General features: G+C 59.1%; 1 protein-coding gene across 1 annotated transcript in view; it reads right to left on the reverse strand.

Annotated features, from left to right (window-relative positions):
- Window positions 1-9,006, reverse strand: part of CFAP99 (cilia and flagella associated protein 99) — a 34,939-nt gene extending 25,933 nt beyond the window's left edge. The window contains exons 1-2 of the mRNA XM_052642408.1: window positions 8,896-9,006; window positions 690-834 (exon numbers count right to left, since the gene is read on the reverse strand). Of these exons, the coding sequence (XP_052498368.1) occupies window positions 690-834; window positions 8,896-9,006 (256 nt within the window). The remainder of the gene's footprint in view (window positions 1-689; window positions 835-8,895) is intronic.
- Between the last annotated feature and the right edge of the window lie 8,828 nt (window positions 9,007-17,834).

Raw genomic sequence — 17,834 nt, forward strand, 5'->3', positions numbered from 1 at the left:
TGTGAATTCTGAGACTGGAAGCCGCTGGACTAGGGAGCGGGGGGCCAGCAGCCCAGCTCTGGCCCCGGCATCAGGCTCGCCCCACGTCTGTCTCTGAGCTCCCTGCAGTCCCAGCCCCTCCCTCCCAGGCAGGGCCATCGAGGCCCAGGGGCGGGACCACCTTCCCCGCTCAGACACTGGCCACTCTGCCCACGTTGTCACCACACCCCATGAAGGCAGCACTACACACGTGGGGTCTTAGCTCCCTGACCAGGGATCGAACCCATGGCCCCCTTCACTGGCAGCTGCCCGGGAAGCCCCCAAACACCTCCTACTACTGAATCCCCTCTGGGAGCGTCCAGAGCACAGCCAGAACGCTGTCTCTGCACGTTGTCCTCAGGCCGTGGGGCCAGGAGCTCAGCTGATGATGAAGACCCGTCCTGTCACCAGACTGGCCTCCAGGGCCACCTCTCCCAGCCAGGCCCGCCCTCCCTCTGAGGCCTGCCAAGGCCTGCCTCCTGGGGCCTGGCAGTCAGCACGCCCGGAGTCTGTCTCCACATCAGTGAGAAGGGAAACACAGCCCCCTGGCCGCCCGTGCTCTGGCAGCCAGGAGGGTCCAGGGAGGGAAGGGAGGCTGAGGACCTCGGAGGCCTGCTGGGGGAGGGTCTCGGTCGCTATCGAGGGTCTGCGGGGGTCTGGCCCGCACCTACCTTCAAAGAGGCTGTAGTCGGCCCGCGGGCAGAGCCGGCCGTCCCGCACGTAGAAGGCGTCCACCACGATGGTCAGCAGCTTGTGGTACTCCAGGCACCCGGACAGGATCTCCATGATGAACGCCTGCTTCTGGGGGCTCAGCGTCTGGAGGAGAAACAGCCGGGGGAGGGGGCAGCCGCCTCCAGACGTGGGGGCCCCAGAGCCCTACAGTGGGGAGCACCCTGGCCAACCCTCTGAGCCCGCAGGTCCTCCCCCAGGAGTTGGTCCCAGGACAGAGACCATGAGGGGAAGCAGAGACAGAGACAAACACGGAGAACGACCCCAAAGGCAAAGCCCTGTGTGATCCCACTCGTGTGAGGAGTCAGATTCCCAGGACCGGAAGTAGAAAGGTGTGTGTGGGGTGATGGAAGGATGGAGAGAGGGCGGAAGCTGTCACTTGACGCAGAGTTGCCATTTGCCAAGGTGAGAAGGTTCTGGAGACAGACGGTGGTGATATTCACACGTGAACACACTTAATACCACTGAATTGTATTGCATCATACACCTAAGAATGGCTAAGATGGTGAATTTTATGTCACGTGTCAAGCTCCTATGAAGTTTTTCAAATGAATGATTTTAAAAATTACCCCCCCCCCCCAAAAAATCAAACAAACAAACACAAAAACCAAGCAAGGAAAATCTCTGGCAGAGGGAATTAGTATCAGCAGAGACTGACTCTTCTCTGTTTACTCTGAAACACGTTGGGTTTTGTGACCTGTGCGTGTCCTGGTTTGTGTATTCAAAAAACTAAGTTTCGACAATAAGAAAAAAAGAATATCTACGGTAGCCAGCAGGGCTTGCCAGGTGGAGCAGTGGTGAAGAACACATCTGCAAACACAGGAGGCGTAAGGGACGCCAGTACATTCCCTGGGTCGGGAAGATCCCCTGGAGGAGGCAACGGCAACCTGCTCCCATATTCTTGCCTGGAGAATCCCAGGGACAGAGAAGCCTGGTGGCCTGCAGCCCATGGGATCGCAAAACAATCAGACACGACTGAAGCGACTTAGCACTCACTGTTGCCGACACAGCAGTGAGCCTGGGTTGTGGGGACGGGGCTGGGGTGTCTTTCCTGAAAGCAATTTGGAAATATGTTTCAAGGGTCTTGTATTTCCCACACACTTTAACCCAGGAACCACACTTCTGGGACTCTAAGGAAACCAGACAAAAGGCAGGAAACATCCACATACGAGATGCTCAGGGCAACGGCACGTGCAGTGGCGAAAATGTTAACAGCCTGAATGTCAACGCAGGGAGTCAGATACAAGCTTTCCATGCTGTGGGCGAGTGGGATGCTGCCACTACCATGACGCTCCTGGAAGACTTACAGTGAGATGGCAAAACACTTAATGCCACGTAAACCTGAAAATGTAGACTAGGACCCCAGCAGATGTTCAGTTCAGTGCAGTTCAGTGGCTCGGTTGTGTCCGACTCTTTGCGACCCAATGGTCGCAGCACAACAGGCCTCCCTGTCCATCACCCGCTTCCGGAGCTTGCTCAAACTCATGTCCATCGAGTCGGTGATGCCGTTCAACCATCTCATCCTCTGTCGTCCCCTTTTCCTCCCGCCTGCCTTTAATCTTTCCCAGCATCAGGGTCTTGTCTAGTGAGTCAGTTCTTCGCATCAGGTGGCCAAAGTATTGGAGCTTCAGCTTCGGCATCAGTACTTCCAGTCAGGACAGATTTCCTTTAGGATGGACTGGTTGGATCTCCTTGCTGTTCAAGGGGCTCTCAAGAGATGTAAAACACATCAAAATAATCATAAACTCTTGTTAGCAACATCACTCCCCTCCACTTCCCCACTTTTGGACAATATTTTATCTAAAAAAAAAAAAGAAAAGCGCTTCTTGGGCGGTGCTGGGCTGCTTTGCCTGGGCTTTCCCTCCTTGCGGCGAGCCGGGGCTACTCTTCACTGCGGGGCAGACGTTTGGTCGCGGCGGCTTCTGTCGCTGCAGAGCATGGGCTCTGGGGCACCCGGGCTTCAGGTTGCGGCTCAAGGGCTCTAGAGGTCAGGCTTAGCTGTCCCTTGGCGTGTGGGATTTTCCTGGACCAGGGGTCAGACGATGTCACCTGCATTAGCAGGCGGACTCTTACTATGCCACCAGGGACGTCCTGAAGTTTTATTGTCAATGAGATTTTTATACGTTTACTGGACATATACTTGTATTTCCCTTCTGTGAATTATCAGTTTATATTCTTGGCTAACTTTTTCTATTGGGATATTATTTTTCCAAATCGTCTATAGATTGAGGGAATCAACATGGCCATTACGTGTGACAGCTATTTGCTATAAGTTTGTAGTTTCCCTTTTAACTTTGTGCAAGCTTTTTTTTTTTTGACATATGGATCATATAACTTTTGCTTTGTTTTGAGGTCAAATCTGCCTTTTCCTCTGTGATTTCCTCCCTTGTTTTTATGCTAAGAGAACACCTGGGTCATGAGCCCATCCAGGGGTCCGAGATGAACTTGGACTTCCGGGAGCCCCAGCCCCCATGCGTGTGAGTAGGGTGTTTGTTCTTACTCCCTCTCGGCCTCGCACCCCGGGGGGCTGGAAGCCTGAGAGCCGCCCTCTCCAGCGGCCCCGCCTGGGGTCCAGGGGTCCTGGGTGGAGTCAGGTTCGGCTGGCAGCAGTGATGGGCGGCAGTGGGGGGACGTCCCCCTCCTGCCTTGGCAGGGCGCTCCCGACACTGACTCTGCCGCCCCTCGGGTGGCTAGAGCCCCCAGCTGATGGGGCAACAACACCCTCCCCCGACCTCCGACCTCCGCTCACAGGCTCCTCGGTGATTTCTCGGTTTTCTGCACTCGCCTCTGGGTGACCGTCAAGACTGACGCAAGCAGATTTTGACTGCGGGTGGGAGGGCCCACTCTCAGGAAGCACTACGCCCTATTTCCCCGCGACGCTCTCCCCAGCGTCCCGTCACCTCCTTCGGGCACTCCTCAGCAGCCGCCCAGCAAGTCTTTGTAAAGGAAAGGCGGATTGCCCCCGTGCTTGCTGGAACCCTCTAGGAAAAACGTCCTTCCGCTGCCCCGCCTCCATGAGTCCCCGCCCACCGGGCTGCACCCCCGGCGCTGGCGACCCTCCAATCAGAGGGACCTCTCCTCTCCTCCAGACGGGCTGTCCCCTCCGCCTGCAGGGCCCTGCCCTGCACGCTTGCTTCCCATGCCCATCAGGCCTTGGCTCAGATGCCATCCCACCCGGGAGGCACCTCAGCCACCCCCCAGGGTCGCCCGTGGCCCCTCCCGGCTCCCGAGGGAGAGGGTGGGCCGCCCTGCCTCCGTGGGGGGCCGCGGGCAGGTGGGCACAGGGCGGGGCTACCCCCTCGCAGCACAACCAGGAGGGGAGAGGCGGCCTCGCCCAGGTCAGCCCCGGCCTCAGGAGCCAGGACCCTGGACCCTGCCTCCTACTCCCTCTCAGGCTCCCCTGACCCCGCTGGCCGTGCCCACACAGCCCCAGCCGGCGCCAGGCACCCTCCTCTAACTCCCCGCCTTTGTCAAGGGAAGCCCGGAGCGGTGAGTCAGCAGGGCTCGCTCGAGGGACGCCCTGAGTCAGCGCTCCCTGCGCTGAGGCCTCCTGGCTCAGGCCGCGGAACTCCACTCTGCCTCCCCTCACACGCGGGGATTTGGGGCCGTGAGCGTGTATAATGCGTCAGACAGAGCCTGGAGCCGCGCCCCCGGGAGGAGGCAGGGCTGCGCTGGGCCCGGGGTGGGGGTCGGGGGTGGGGGCCAAGCAGGCGAGGAGCCAGGCAGCGCAGGACCGTCTGGCCCGCATGCCAGGCTCTCACCCCCGCAAGGTCAAGCCGGGGGGTGGCGGAGAGGAGGCTGAGGTCCACACAGGTGACATGAAGGATGCTGAGCCCTAGACTGGTCCTCCTGGCCGGGCCAGTGGAGCAGGCAGGGCGAGGTCCGGACCCTCCGGAGGAGCCCTCAGTCCTGGAGTCAGACACCCCTAACTCTGGGCCAGCCTTGGTCACTGAGGCCAGAGGGCTACCCGCCCCTAAGGGGCCTCTGAGCTCCGGGTACAGTCTAGAGCCTTGGTCCAGTTCAGGGCTCCTGGGTCTGGGGATCCGGGCAGGCAGGGGCCCTGCAGGCAGGGGGAACGGAGACCCGCAAGCCTGCCGCTGGCTCGACACGTCCGGCAGCACCTCTACAGCGGGTGCTCGGGTTCATGGTCGGAGCCCCAGGGTCGGTGCAGAGCTGCAGCGGGCTCCGGGGCCAGGAGGGGACCCGGATGCTGATTGTACCACAACCCAGGGTTTGTAACTCATGTCACCAAGACCCAGGGGCTCCTGCTCATCGGTGACACAAAGACATAATTTGGTTAGAAGAGGAGGCGAAGGAACCAAGGCTGCCAGACGCACACACAAGCCCTTCTCCCCTTCTTCCTGCTGGACAGGAGAAAACTGTCTCGACTTCTCCCGGCCCCTTGCTGATGTGGCTCGTGGCTCCAATGAGATCTGATGGCAAATTGCTGGGTGTGGCCTCCAAGAAACTTCCTTGAGCATCAAGCAGATTCAGCTGGCACCTGCCTTTCACTGTTTGCCCTTCTCCTCTTCTCTCTGGGACCTGGGTGCAATGCTGGAGCAAGGCAACCACTTTGTGATTACAGGACAAGGGGCACATTCTGCGGATGGATGAGCAGAGACAAAGGAGAATGAGGTCCTAACGGTGCCCCAGCGGTGCTGGCAGCCACCCTGGGCCGCCTGTCCGCCGAGTGCTTCTCACGTGAGCAAAGACACCTCTGATAGCTTTCTTGCGGTTGCTGCTGCCCAACACCATTTCCTAATAGACACGAGTCTGAGCAGGAAGGCCAGAACAAGAAATACTCGTGAAAATATAACAGGAGAAATGCTGATTGTAACTACACCAACTGCCTGTCCCCACCTGTTTCGTTTTTGGCGCATCACGCAAGCAGAGAGTGTGAGTAAGGAGGTCTCTGTGTCAGGTCAGTTGGCAAGATCTCTTGAAGTCACAAGGGCCAGCACTCTCTCTCGAGTGTTTTCTAGAACTTGACTCTGGGTGTGCCTGCCCAGGTGCAGAGGGACAGGGTGGTTAGGAACAGTAACAGACTGGAAACAACAATGATCCCACCCACAGGGCATTGTTATAATGGTTCTGACACAGTCAGAGAAAAGGATGCTCATGGCTTCACGACAAGAACAGGGAGCGATCCCCACGACCCCTTGTTAAGTGGGGAAAGAGGAGGGCAGGACTGTGTTTAATGTATTACCATCTTGCAAAAGACTTTAAAAATTATATATATTTATTGACAGCTTTCACATGTAAAGGTTATAGTTTAAACAAAAATGTTTTCAGATCTATTATATTACCTATGTGAGACAGGTCTGGACCGTCTCTCCAGATGGAGGTCACTGGTCTCACCCTAGGGATACCCAAACTGCATACCACATTGAGTGTTTGGGTTTGGGATCTTTAATGCAAAGTACATTGGGTATTTTTTAAGATATCCATTAAAACAAAAACCCTGTCCCAAGCCCAGGTCTCCTCTCACACTGTGGACCAGAAAGTGAACCAAGGCTCCCTGGGGCTGGCCCCCCCCCGCCCCCCCCCCCCAGGCTCCGCCCGCCCCTGCCTTCCCCCAGCCTCTTGCACAAGCCTCTTCCCATCCCCCTCGCTTTCCCCCTGGCTGGGGGACTGGCCTTTCCCCACCCCAGGCTGTCTGATTAGGCCCCTCTCCTGCCGGCCCTTTCATTTCCCTGCTCAGAACTCACGCCCCCCAGGGCCACTTCCCCCACTCCGGAGGCCGGCATCTGGAGAGGCTGCTCCCCACGCCTCAGCCCCGCCTCCGGCCGGTGGTGCTGCCGGAGAACTTTCTCTCGATGGCAGATGGATCCCTTTCAGATCTGAGACCGAATCTTCTCCCACTGACATATGTTCTCTGTGCAGGAATGCCATCGGGACTGTGAGCTGGGGGGCTGCTCCATGTGCGTGTGTGTGTGTGTGTGTGTGTGTGTGTGTGTGTGTGTGCGTGTGTGTGTCAGGGGAAGGATCCCCAGGCTTCTGTCTGCAGGGGGAGAGACCCCCACACCCTGCCCCACTCCACTAACCACCTTTCCCGGTCTTGACATGATGAGTATCTGCAAAGAACGGGGTCTCCAAATAAGGTCACTCTCACACAGATTCCCTGGTGGCTCAGATGGTAAAGAGTCTGCCTGCAATGTGGGAGATGTGGGTTCGATCCCTGGCTTGGGAAGATCCCTTGGAGAAGGACATGGCAACCCACTCCAGTATTCTTGCCTGGAGAATCCCATGGATGGAGGAGAATGGTGGGCTACAATCCACGGGGTTGCAAAGGTCGAACCAGGGCAGTGTCCTGACCCAGCTGGAAATAAAGGCTTGCTCTCCAAACTGGGTCAGACTCCAGTGCCCCCTGCACTGGGGCCAGGATGGCTCCCTGAAAAGGTGTGAGAAGACCAGTGACCTGGAGAAGAAGCTGCCTCTTGGCCCAGCCTGAGTGCTGCACCCGTGGAAGACTCTGGGGGCCGCTGGGTGGAGTGGGCCTGGTGCCTCCCTCGGGGGGACTTGCACATGTACCTGCCATCATGCCAGAGCCCGCCGGGCGACAGCCAGGGGTCATCTCCTAGGCCACTGTGAAAGTGTTGCTCACTCGGTGGCGTCCGACTCTTTGCGACCCACGGACTGTAGCGGGCCAGGCTCCTCTATCCGTGGGATTCTCCAGGCAAGAATGCTGGAGTGGGTAGCCGTTCCCTTCTCCAGGGGGTCTTCCCGACCCAGGGATTGAACCCGTGCCCCGTGCAGTGGAAGCATGGATCCTAACCACTGGACTGCCAGGGAAGTCCCATCCCAGGGTTATTTGTTGTGACAAACTCAACTTTCAGTAATGATTCTGGAATGATTCTGGAGAAAGAAAGGCATTAACTTTGTCGGGTTTGCTGAGCAGTGAGGAAGGCCCTGCAGGGCTTGCAGTGGGTCAGGACAGCCAGGGGTCTTGCTGGAAATGTGGGCGGTGCTGGGACTGCAGTAAAGAGGCCTTTCTTGTCTTCAGTAGCTGTGGGTGAGGGGAGGGAGGCAGGACAGGCCGAGGGAGCAGCCAGAGGGGTGGCTGGCTCCAGGGACACGGCTTCGAGGCCAGCTTCGACCAGCAAGGAGAGGGACCGCGGACGGGCCTGACCTTGGCTATTTTCATCCTTTCCTCCAAACGCTTTGGGTTTCGGGGGAGAGTTTGAGGGAGAGGAGGGGAGCAGAGGTGCGGGGAGCGGGGCGCACCCCATGCCCCAGTCCTTGTGGACAGCAGGGCTCTAGCTGGCAGAGACACCCTTTTCTGAGCCACCCTGGGGAGCAGTGGTCCTGAGGTTTCCCTTGAGAGACAGGCTTCGGTGTCCAGGCCTCCTCCAGCCTCTGCAGGCACCTCCAGGGCCCTCCCCACCCCAGGTTTTCCAGCGGCAGCACCATAAGGGGGCTGATGAAGGTGGAGGGGAAGGTGGGTCTGTGGGCAGCCCCGGGGCACAGCAGAGGCCACTCCACTGCGGGTGTGTGTGGCCCTTGCTAAGCCGGGGAGGGCTGCAGCTGGCACTTAAAAGCAGACAGGGGCGGGGGGCGCAGCAGGCCGAGTGTCCCCCTAGAGCCCTTCTTTGGGAGCACGTGGCCTCCTCTGACGCCCCGTCCATGGGGCCCATGCCCGGAAGTCCTGAAGGTGGCACCTGCATCATCGCCTGGCCCTGTTCCTGGGCACTTGCCCTTGATGGACAGACCAACAGACGCGGGGTCAGGTCACAGGGCGGCCTCCGAGGTGCCAGAGGGACCAGACCCTGGTCCAGAGAGAGTTCAGCCCAGGGTCTCTCTGCACGTGCGTCAAGGGGGGTGCCGCAGCACAGGGACCTCCAGGGCTTGGGGACAAGAGCCCAGGAGCTCCTTTTGGTGTGGTCGCGCTGCCTGCCACACAGCCCCGCCCTGGGTGGGAAGATGCCCGCCGGCAGGGTGGGCGGGGGAGACGCCTGTGAGGCAGGCACACATCCACCCTCAGGGAGGACGGCCGACCCTGCAGACTCCTGGGTTACATTGCTGGGTCGCGGCAGCAGCATTTGGCCCGCTGGGAATCTTGCCTCAGGTCTCTCCACGTGGAGGACGGGATGAGACTGAAAAGCTCCCGCCATGGCCCCCCCGAGCCTCGAGCCCCCATGTGGACCCTACCTGCAGGGAGGCGGCCGCGGCCTCCAGGAACTGCTCGGGACTGTCCTTCTGAGGCTGAAATCGGCCCAGGCGCTTCATTGCTATTTCAATGCACTTCCCATAGTAGGCCATCTTCCCGGGCGCGACCCTAAGAGCAAACCGGACAGGTCACGCCCTCCATGCGCCCTGGGCCACGGGCCCGGCAGGCGGTGACGGGCCCTCACCAAGCCCACCAAGGGTCCACCGGGGAGCCTTGTGTGGCGAGGAGTGCCGGACCAAAGTGGGGACCCCGGCGGGCATAAGCCCAGGCCCACCGCCTAGACAGCGTCCCTGCAGGCCTCGGGGAGCCCGCCCCCGGCTCCTGCTCCCCCACAGCCCCTGCAGCCTTCTCTGCCCACGGAGGGAGGGTCCCAGGATGACCCCTGAGGGAGGCCCGGCCAGCGTGGAGGCCCCTGAGTCCACCCGAGTGTCCCTCAGCCCAGCTGGGGCGTGGTGACGGGTGACTCAGCAGTCCTGCTCAGAGGAGGGGGGCACCTCGTCACAGAAGTCTGGGGCAAGAAGAATCCTCAGGTCTCCACTTTAAAGGTGAGGTAACCAGCACCCTGGCTGGTGCTGAGACAGTGGGGGACAGGGAGGCCTGGCGTGCTGCCGTCCACGGGGTTGCAAAGACTCGGACGTGACTGGGCTACTGAACAACAATGACAACCAGCACCCAGGTAAGATGCCAGGCCTGAACATTCCAGAAACGCAGCAGCGCCAGCAGACTGGCTCGCTCAGAGCCCTTCTCTGGCAGACCCTGGAGAAGCTGCTTGGGGTGGGATGGGCCCCCAGGACCTGGCTCTAATAGGTGACGCCACATTGCCCTCAGAGCAGGGTGGCCAACCCCCAGGAGCTCCCATCTCACCCCCCCGTGGCTCCATGCTGACTGAGCAGCTTCTGGGTCACCACGCAGCTGGCTTCCCAGGCACCAGCTATCAGCAAAGCTGCTCCTCCCTCCACTAAGCTGGACCGGCTCCCGAGAGCAGCCCGCAGCCCTAGGTCCCGCAGGTTGGAGACCGAGCAGAGAAACACCGGGGTTCCCCAGTGAGAGGCCAGCCCCCGTCAGTCACGGCCCTCTGGGTGAGACCCCCCACCATCACTTTGAAGACAGCGAAGGCCAAGTGCCACCAGACGCCAAACATGGAAACAGAAGCCCGCCAAAAAGGACGTTCGAGAACAGTGGGAATAACCCAGAAACAAACAACTATGCCGGCTCGGAGAGGGAGAGGTGTGGTGTTCACAAAGCAAATGAGGAGAAGAGAGTTCTTGGAAATTAAAGTGTGATAGCAGAGCGGGAGACGAAAATAGGAGAGGCGAAGGCAGAGCGGAGAAGAGAGCAGAGAGCAGAAAGGCAGGATGACGTCAAAAGTGGGGAAAGAAACCACCGAGAAATCGAGACCCGTCCAAGAGACCCGCTGTGCTTTCCGGCTGACAGGGGTTTCTGGGAGACAGGAGAGACGCAATACAAGAGAGTGTCCCAGCATTGCCGGACGGGGGCCCTGGAGGCAGGGGGTGAAGGGAGGGACAGGGCCGGGTGAGGGCAGCCCCAGGTCCCCCGACAGTAACTCTGGGCACCAGGCCCCAGGGAACCCCTCTCCAGCCCCAAAGAATGATGGCTCCGGAGGCAGGAACGGGTCCTGGTGGTGCCGGCAGCTGACTCCCCGGTACCCGTGGGAGATGGACAGAGAGGCCCTGCCCCCCAGCCCGGGGAGTGTGCCCAGAAAGGGGCAGGCATGGCACTGGAAAGCCGGAGGTTTTTCCAGGAAGGTGAGAGCAGGGGGCAGGCTAAGGGCCCCCTCCCTGAGCAGTTTTTCGACGCTTTGACCCCTACCCTCACCAGGAGAGGGAGCACAGCGCTGAGCTGCCGGGGGTCTGCACACCTGGGCCCTGCGCCACCCCACATGGAGGCCTGACTGGGCCCTTCGGCTCCTGGGGCCCGCTTTGAGGCCTGGCCCCCGCCGTGCGTGGACACAGAAGCTGGTTGGGGCCCGTCCCAAATGGGGCTGGAGGAAAGGCCTTGCGGGCCTCGGAAACATGCTGGAACTGGCCTGCAGCCCTGGGCCCAGGGGAGGGCCCGCCCGCCCTGGAGACCACGTCTCAGGAGGGTCGGTGGATCCGGAGACTGGTCTACCACAGCCAGGGCCAGCCGCGTGAGCAAAGGCCATGACCCACGAAGGCTCGGGGGCTGCCCGGGAGCCCCTGTCTCCACACCGGTCCTTGCAGCCAAGTGCTCCTAAGCTGCTGGAACACCAGGACCCGTCACCGCCTCCAGGCAGGGGGCGGGAGGTCTGGGAGGGGCAGCCTCCAGTCCGAGGAGTCTCCTTCCACTCCAGCCATCACTAGCACCCCCGAGTTCTCAGCGGCTGCGGGACCCGGCAAAGCCTCCTCAGTGTGCCCCTCTCCTTAGGCTGGGGTCACAGTCCCCGGACTCTTTTCCGTCCTCGCCCTGGCCCTGCCCGCTTGGGCTTCTCACTGGCTCAGAAGCCCCATCACATGTCTCTCCAGAAACCTGAACTTTCTCCTCTCCCTGGTGAGCTCCTAGGCACCCCTCAGCACCCCATTCACATATCGCCACCTGTGGTGAAGATGTGCGCAAGGATCGACCGTGCTGAACGGTTCTTGGGTTTCAATCTTCTGTTTTAATCACAACAAGAGTTGTGATCCAGAGACAGAGCTGCTCAAAGACCACGAAGCTTTTTAAGCCTCGGCTTCCACAGGTTCTAGAATTCAACAGAGCTCAGCTCTACTGTCTCATTCAATTGGACAGTAATAGACGCCTCAGTGGCACTCATGAGGCAGGTTACCGTGGAGAGCCACCTGGGCTCGGGGAGGAGGGTCAGCCTCTTCATCCCCGAGGAGCGTTTCCTGCCTGTGGGACCCACTGAGGCCCAGGCTGGGGTCTAAAGTCCTTGACCACACACTCCACCAGACCCCGGAACTGCATGGCACCATGTCAACACAATGAGAGAAATAACAGTCACCTCCAGGGCTCACAGGGAAGTCCTCAACCTGGGCAGAAAGTCTGTGTTTATGAAAGCAATGTCGAGTATCAGTTTTTCTCCTTTCCCCGCACTGCGGTCACATTGGGGTGCTGCCCTGGGACACGCTCAGCCTGGAGGGACTGGGTAAAGGGATCCCTGCTGTGCCTGATGTGGGCACTGAGAGAGCACGTGTGGATGTGTGCGTGTGCGTGGATGTGTGTGTCTATGTATGTATGGGTGTGTGTGTGTGTGTGTATATGTACATATGTATATGTATGTGTGTGTATGTGTGGGTGGGTGTGTATGTGTGCATGTGCGTGGATGTGTGTGTCTATGTATGTATGTGTGTGTGTGTGTGTGGTGTGTGGGTGCATGTGTATGTATATATGTATATGTATGTGTGTGGGTGTGTATGTGTGTGGGTGTGTATGTGTATATGTATGTGGATGTGTGTGGATGTGTGCATGTGCGTGGATGTGTGTGTCTATGAATGTATGGGTGTGTGTGTGTGTGTGTGTATGTGTGGTGTGTGGGTCCATGTGTATGTATATATGTATATGTATATATGTATGTGTATGTGTGTGGGTGTGTATGTGTGTGGGTGGGTGGGTGTGTATGTGTGTGGGTGTATACATGTATGGGTATGCGTATGTATATGTATATGTGTGTGTGTGTTTAACGGCACCTGGGCAGGAGGGCTTTCCTCCCCTCCCCTCTCCTACTGTCCTGGAGCTGGAACATTCTGAAAATAGGATGACCTGAGGTGATGATACACGTCAAGGAGGAGCAAGAGAGCCATCCAAGGCCTGCCCGTCCAGAGAGACCTGGATGGAAGCAGTGAAGGGAGAGGCAGGGTGGAGGATACAGAGAAGAGGGTCCTGGGGTGGGGAATGGGCACCCCACACCTGCCACAGAGGGCTGCCTGTAAAGGTGGACACTGGAAGAGGCACTTGCATTCTGCATTCCAACTGAAATTAGCCTAGAATCTTAGTCAAAATAGTCACAACTTTGGGTAGGAAATAGGTTTTGAAGTTCATCCAATTCCAATGCGTGCTTTTAGCACCTCAGCTTTATTTTAATGGTGTAAAACCATACATGTGGGTAAGTGACATTTAATTCCCAAGCTTATTGTTTTTTTTTAATATTGATTTTAACTCCAGTAATCAGGCCGTGACTGTCTCATTTCTAAGGGAACTTTAAAGGTGGGCTGGACCAAGTCTTTTCTCATCAAATCCTTTACAGACAGAAATGAGATTACACGAGGAGATTTAAATTCCATAATCCCAGCAGACACACACTGGTTCAACACTCTCAGTCACTAGAGAGGCTTAATTGACATAGATCCCAAATGTGTGCTAATTGAAATATATTCTCTTCCTGCCTTTAAATTCTGATGAAAGCCAGTCTCCTAAGGATTTCTGCTAAGTCATGCTCAGATGGCTTTGTTTAAAGTACAGACCCATGTGGCAGGTTTTGTTCGTTGCTTTGCAATCTTCTCTATTCCTTCTTCCCTGAGTACAAAACTCTGATTTTTAGTTGGGTCCATTGTTGCCTAACTGAAAGAGGACATTTCTTAGCCTTCCTGGCATCTGGGTATGGCAAGAAGCGGAAGCATCTTGGAGACTTCCAGAAAGTCTCCTTGTAAGAGATGGGCATACACTTCCTCTCTTTTCCATCTTGCTGCCTGGACTCAGGAGGTGATGGCAGGAACTTAGGAAGTAATTCTGGACAATGAGGAAACATGCAAAGATGGCAGAAGAGCAAGTTAGAGGAACCCAGATCTCCCTGATAACTTTTGAGGGTGTCATATCTCCCATGATTTCCTCCCCATGGGCCTATTTTTGGCAAACATTAATAACCTTGTCTGGGTCACTATGACGTTTTGCATAAAGCTGAACCTAATCCTAACTATTGGGCTTCCCTGGTGGCTCATGGTAAAGAATCTACCTGCCAATGCAGGAGACTCGGGTTCGATCCCCAGGGAAGAGCACCTGGACGAGGAAATGACAACCCACTCCAGTATCCTTGCCTGGATAATCCCAAGGACAGAGGAGCTTGGCAGGCTACAGTCCGTGGGGTCACGAAGAGTCAGACATGACTGAGTGGCTAAGCGACACTAGCACTTAACAGGTTCTCAGATTTTTTTTTTATTGTTTTTATGGATGCAAATTAGGGCACGTTTGGGGGAAGTAGTGAATACGGGAGAATATCTTCTTAAAAAGTATCTCTTGTTGAGATGATTTAAAAAAAAGAAAGCACTGTTAACTTCAATAAAGGAGTTGGGAAGAAGAGGAAGTTAGCGAAAGCAAGACGGGAAGCAAGAAAGAACTAGCCTGCAGATCTAGGGAAGTGCAGGTGGGAGGTGCCGGTGCTGAGCGGACGCGCTTTGCCTCACTTTCATGCTGCCCTACTCCGCGTACCTGTTAGGCCCCGCCGGTGCTTCGGAACCTCCCATTTTCGCCACCGACCGCCGCACAGCGGTTGTCAGGGTCGGCGGACGCGAGGGGGCTAGGGAACAGCAGTGAGTCCCGCCGCCTGCACTTGCGCTCCGCCTGGACCTCTCTGCAACCCCTTGGGCAGGAGCGCTGCTGGGATACAGTTGGACCTTCGTCACCTAGCAACCACTGCACGCTTCGGAGCCGTGGGCGGGAAGACTACAACCCCCAGAATACACAGCGCGGCAGAGGTCGCCTCCTTCAGGGGCCCCGCCTCCTCGCAATGCCCATCGGGACTTGTAGTTCTCGGCGCCGCAGGGCGCGCCGGGTCGCCGGCGAGGGAGCGCGCCTCGGGCGGGGCGCGGCGCGGCGCGCGGATTGGGCAGCCTCCGCGGCTCTCAGCGGGGCCGGGGGCTCGCAGCGCGTCGGCGCATGTGTGGCGCGAGCGGCGGTGGCCGGTGGAGGCGCGGGGTGTCAGTGAGCGGGGAGGCACCGGCGCCCCAGTGCCCGGTCCGTCTGCGCGTCTGTCCGCGGGTCCGCGCCGCGCGCCGCTCTCCGAGCATCTTCTGGCTGCGCACCTGCCCCGCGCACCTGCCGCCCGCCCGCCCGGCGCCCCAGGGTCCGCGCGGGACTCCGGCCCGGCCCGGCCCCGCGTCCGCCCCGCGCCGCACCCGGGGCCAGGCGCAGCGCTGCGGAGGTAAGGGCCGCTGAGGTCGAGCCGGGCCGGGCCGGGCCGGGCCGGCGCGGCGATGATGAACAGGTTCCGAAAGTGGCTGTACAAACCCAAGGTGAGCGCTGCCGGGCAGACCCTCGTCCCGGTCGGGACCGGCTTCTCCGCGGTGCCGCCGACACCTCTCCGGCTACTCGGCGACTTGCAAACACGGTCGCCCTCCCCTCCCCCCGACTTGAGCGGGTCCCCCCCCAACCCCGCCTGGTGCAAACCCCTCCTGCTCTTACCCTCGAACCCGGGTGCACTCGCTGCCGCGCCTGCCGGCTGCCAGTACCGGCCCCTCGTGCTTCCCAGTCGGGTCCTGCGTGTGCCCAGCTCGCACCTCGTGGTGGCCGGCACGCAGCCCGAACAGACCCCCCCTCCTACTTCAGGGTTCCGGAAAGACCTCTCCAGCCCCCTCGCTGCAGCGGCGATGACTCCTGCGTTCCTCTTCTGCGCCCCCTCCCCGTTATCCTGGACCCGGAATGTACCTCCCACCCGCTTCCCCCTCCACCCCTGCCACCCCGCAATCAGAAACGGACCCTCTCTGCGTTTCCTCCAGGTTCTAGAGCGGGCCCTCATATCTGTGTCTTTCCCGGGGCCCGGAAGGACCCCTCCATGCCTGTGTCTGGAGCGGGTCCCCATCCCACTTCCCGAACCAGGACCGATCCGCGCCTGACCCACTTGGCGTGCGTATCCTTGTCCCGTGCCCACCCGCGTGTCCTGAACCCAGGGGATGCTCCTGCCCGCCGGCGAAGGGTGAGTGCGCCCGGGGCCGCAGGCTCGGAGGGGATGGCGACGAGCTCTTCCCGGCGCGGCGCCCCTCCCTGGTCGTGGGTCGGGGTCTGGGCAGCGTGCCCCGCGCCGCCCTCGGCGGCTGCGCCAGTCGCACTGCGGGCGCTGCGTCCCTCGCAGCTCGCCCAGGGCTCGAGTTCGCTGCGGCCGGAGCTCGTCGGGGTGCGGCGGTGCGCCCGAGCCGTGCGGAATCCTGGGCGCACCCTAGACTTCCCGGGGCCTAACGCTGGGGGACCGGTGCCGCGGTAGGGCCGGGGCGGCTGGTTCTTGGTCGGGGTGGTGCCAGTGGTCATCTCTAGGCGCCTCGGACATCCACAGCGGGGCTGAGCGGCCGCAGGGACACCCTCGCCCCAAGGCTGACCACTTCTCTGGATCTGGGTTTTCTGCCCCCCTTCCCCGCCGGAGGTCGTATCTCAGGGTCGGGGGAGGGGGCGGTGCTGAGGTCTGTGGTCTCCCGGCGCTCTTTTGGGGTCAGCCGCCGTCTGTTGGAGGATGGGCACCCGAGGTCCGGCCGCGAGTTCAGAGGCCACAGGGACTCATGCGTCATCGCCCGCGGGGTCGCCGTTGGGTTGAGAGTGCCTGGGGCCACCCCTTGCTTGGCCTTGGCCTCGCCCGGCGGGAATTCAGGTTCTCTCTTGCCCGAGGCGGCTGCAGCCCTGCTCCTGCTCATCTTCCCACCTCCCTGTAGGTTCGCAGCTGTGTTGGCCGCTTGTTGGGGGCACCCTGGTGCCTCCTGGTGCTGCCCCGCCGTTTGGGGCCTCCCTGCCCTTGGCTGCCTCCCGCCCAGCCCTCTTCTTACTGCAGTCCCCCCACCCCCAGCAGCGGCTCTGATCCTCCGGGTTGGTGCTGTGTAGGTGGCCAGGGGAGGGGAGCCGCCTCTGAACACGATTTCTCTACAAGGAGTGGCTTTCTGTTTGTGTGACTTCTGTCCCCAGTTAAGGAAAAACCAAATAGACTTTCAGAAGGTCACTTTGGGGGTGGGCCCCAGAACCGTTTTTCAGTGGGCACGGGTGAGACGGGACAAGGTATGGTAGTAACATTCTGCTGTCTCTGAAAACACTTTGTCAAGGATCCTGTTCCCAGGCGGGGCGGTGGAAGAGGCCTTGTTTCCAGGGTTGCTGCTTGTTGCTGTTGCCCATGGGCTGCAGCACGCCACGCTTCCCTGTCCTTCACTACCTCCCGGGCTTTCCAGGGTTGCCTGACTGTAGCATATTGTTGGAAGGGATGCGAAAGCAATGCGGACACTCTGTTTCATCGGCAGCTGAATAATTCCAGTGGCCCTCCCTGCTTCAGTTTAGGGAAAAGTCTCTAGAAGTGGGAAACGATTCTGCCTTTGAGATTATGCCCCAGAATTGAGAGTTGAGTCCCAAGTTTTCCCTCTCTGCAGGCAGCTCTGCCCTTCCAAAGCCAGCCCTGGGGCTGGGCAGGGTCAGGTGGAGAGTTCGTGAGTCAGCCTGCGCCCGAGGAGAAGTGGAGGGGGGGTGTTTCTTCTGGTCCCGCTCCTCCCCTTAACGTGGTGTCTCAGTCTGTTGTCTCTGACCCTTGGGCTCAAGACACACCTCCATCTGAGATCTTTGTGTTCGCCCTGAGGCCGATCAGCCTGAGCGAGGCAGTCCCTTGTTGGGCTTCTGTCCTTGGGGTTAAATATCTTGATTATTTGAAGGGTTGGAGGAGGTTAGGTCACCCCAGTAGCTTTTCATTTTTCAAACCAAAGCTATTTTGGCCTTAGACTGTGAACTGAAGTTCGTGCTTCCCTCCCTTTGGCACAAGCAGCAGTCGGTTCTGGGAGGTTTCTGGGCCTGGAAGGGTTGAAGTGTTAAATGCTAGGTGTGGGGAGGTGTGTCTGAGAGAGGTTGCTGCCTGCCGTGAGGGTTTTTTCCACCATTATATCTGGATAGGTATGAGGGTTTTTTCCACCGTTATATTTGGGTAGATATGAGGGTTTTTTACACCATTATATTTGGATAGATACGCAATTCAAACTGAATTCTTGATTTAATC

This window comes from Budorcas taxicolor, chromosome 6 (genome assembly GCF_023091745.1).
Source record: "Budorcas taxicolor isolate Tak-1 chromosome 6, Takin1.1, whole genome shotgun sequence".
Taxonomy (NCBI): Eukaryota; Metazoa; Chordata; class Mammalia; order Artiodactyla; family Bovidae; genus Budorcas; species Budorcas taxicolor.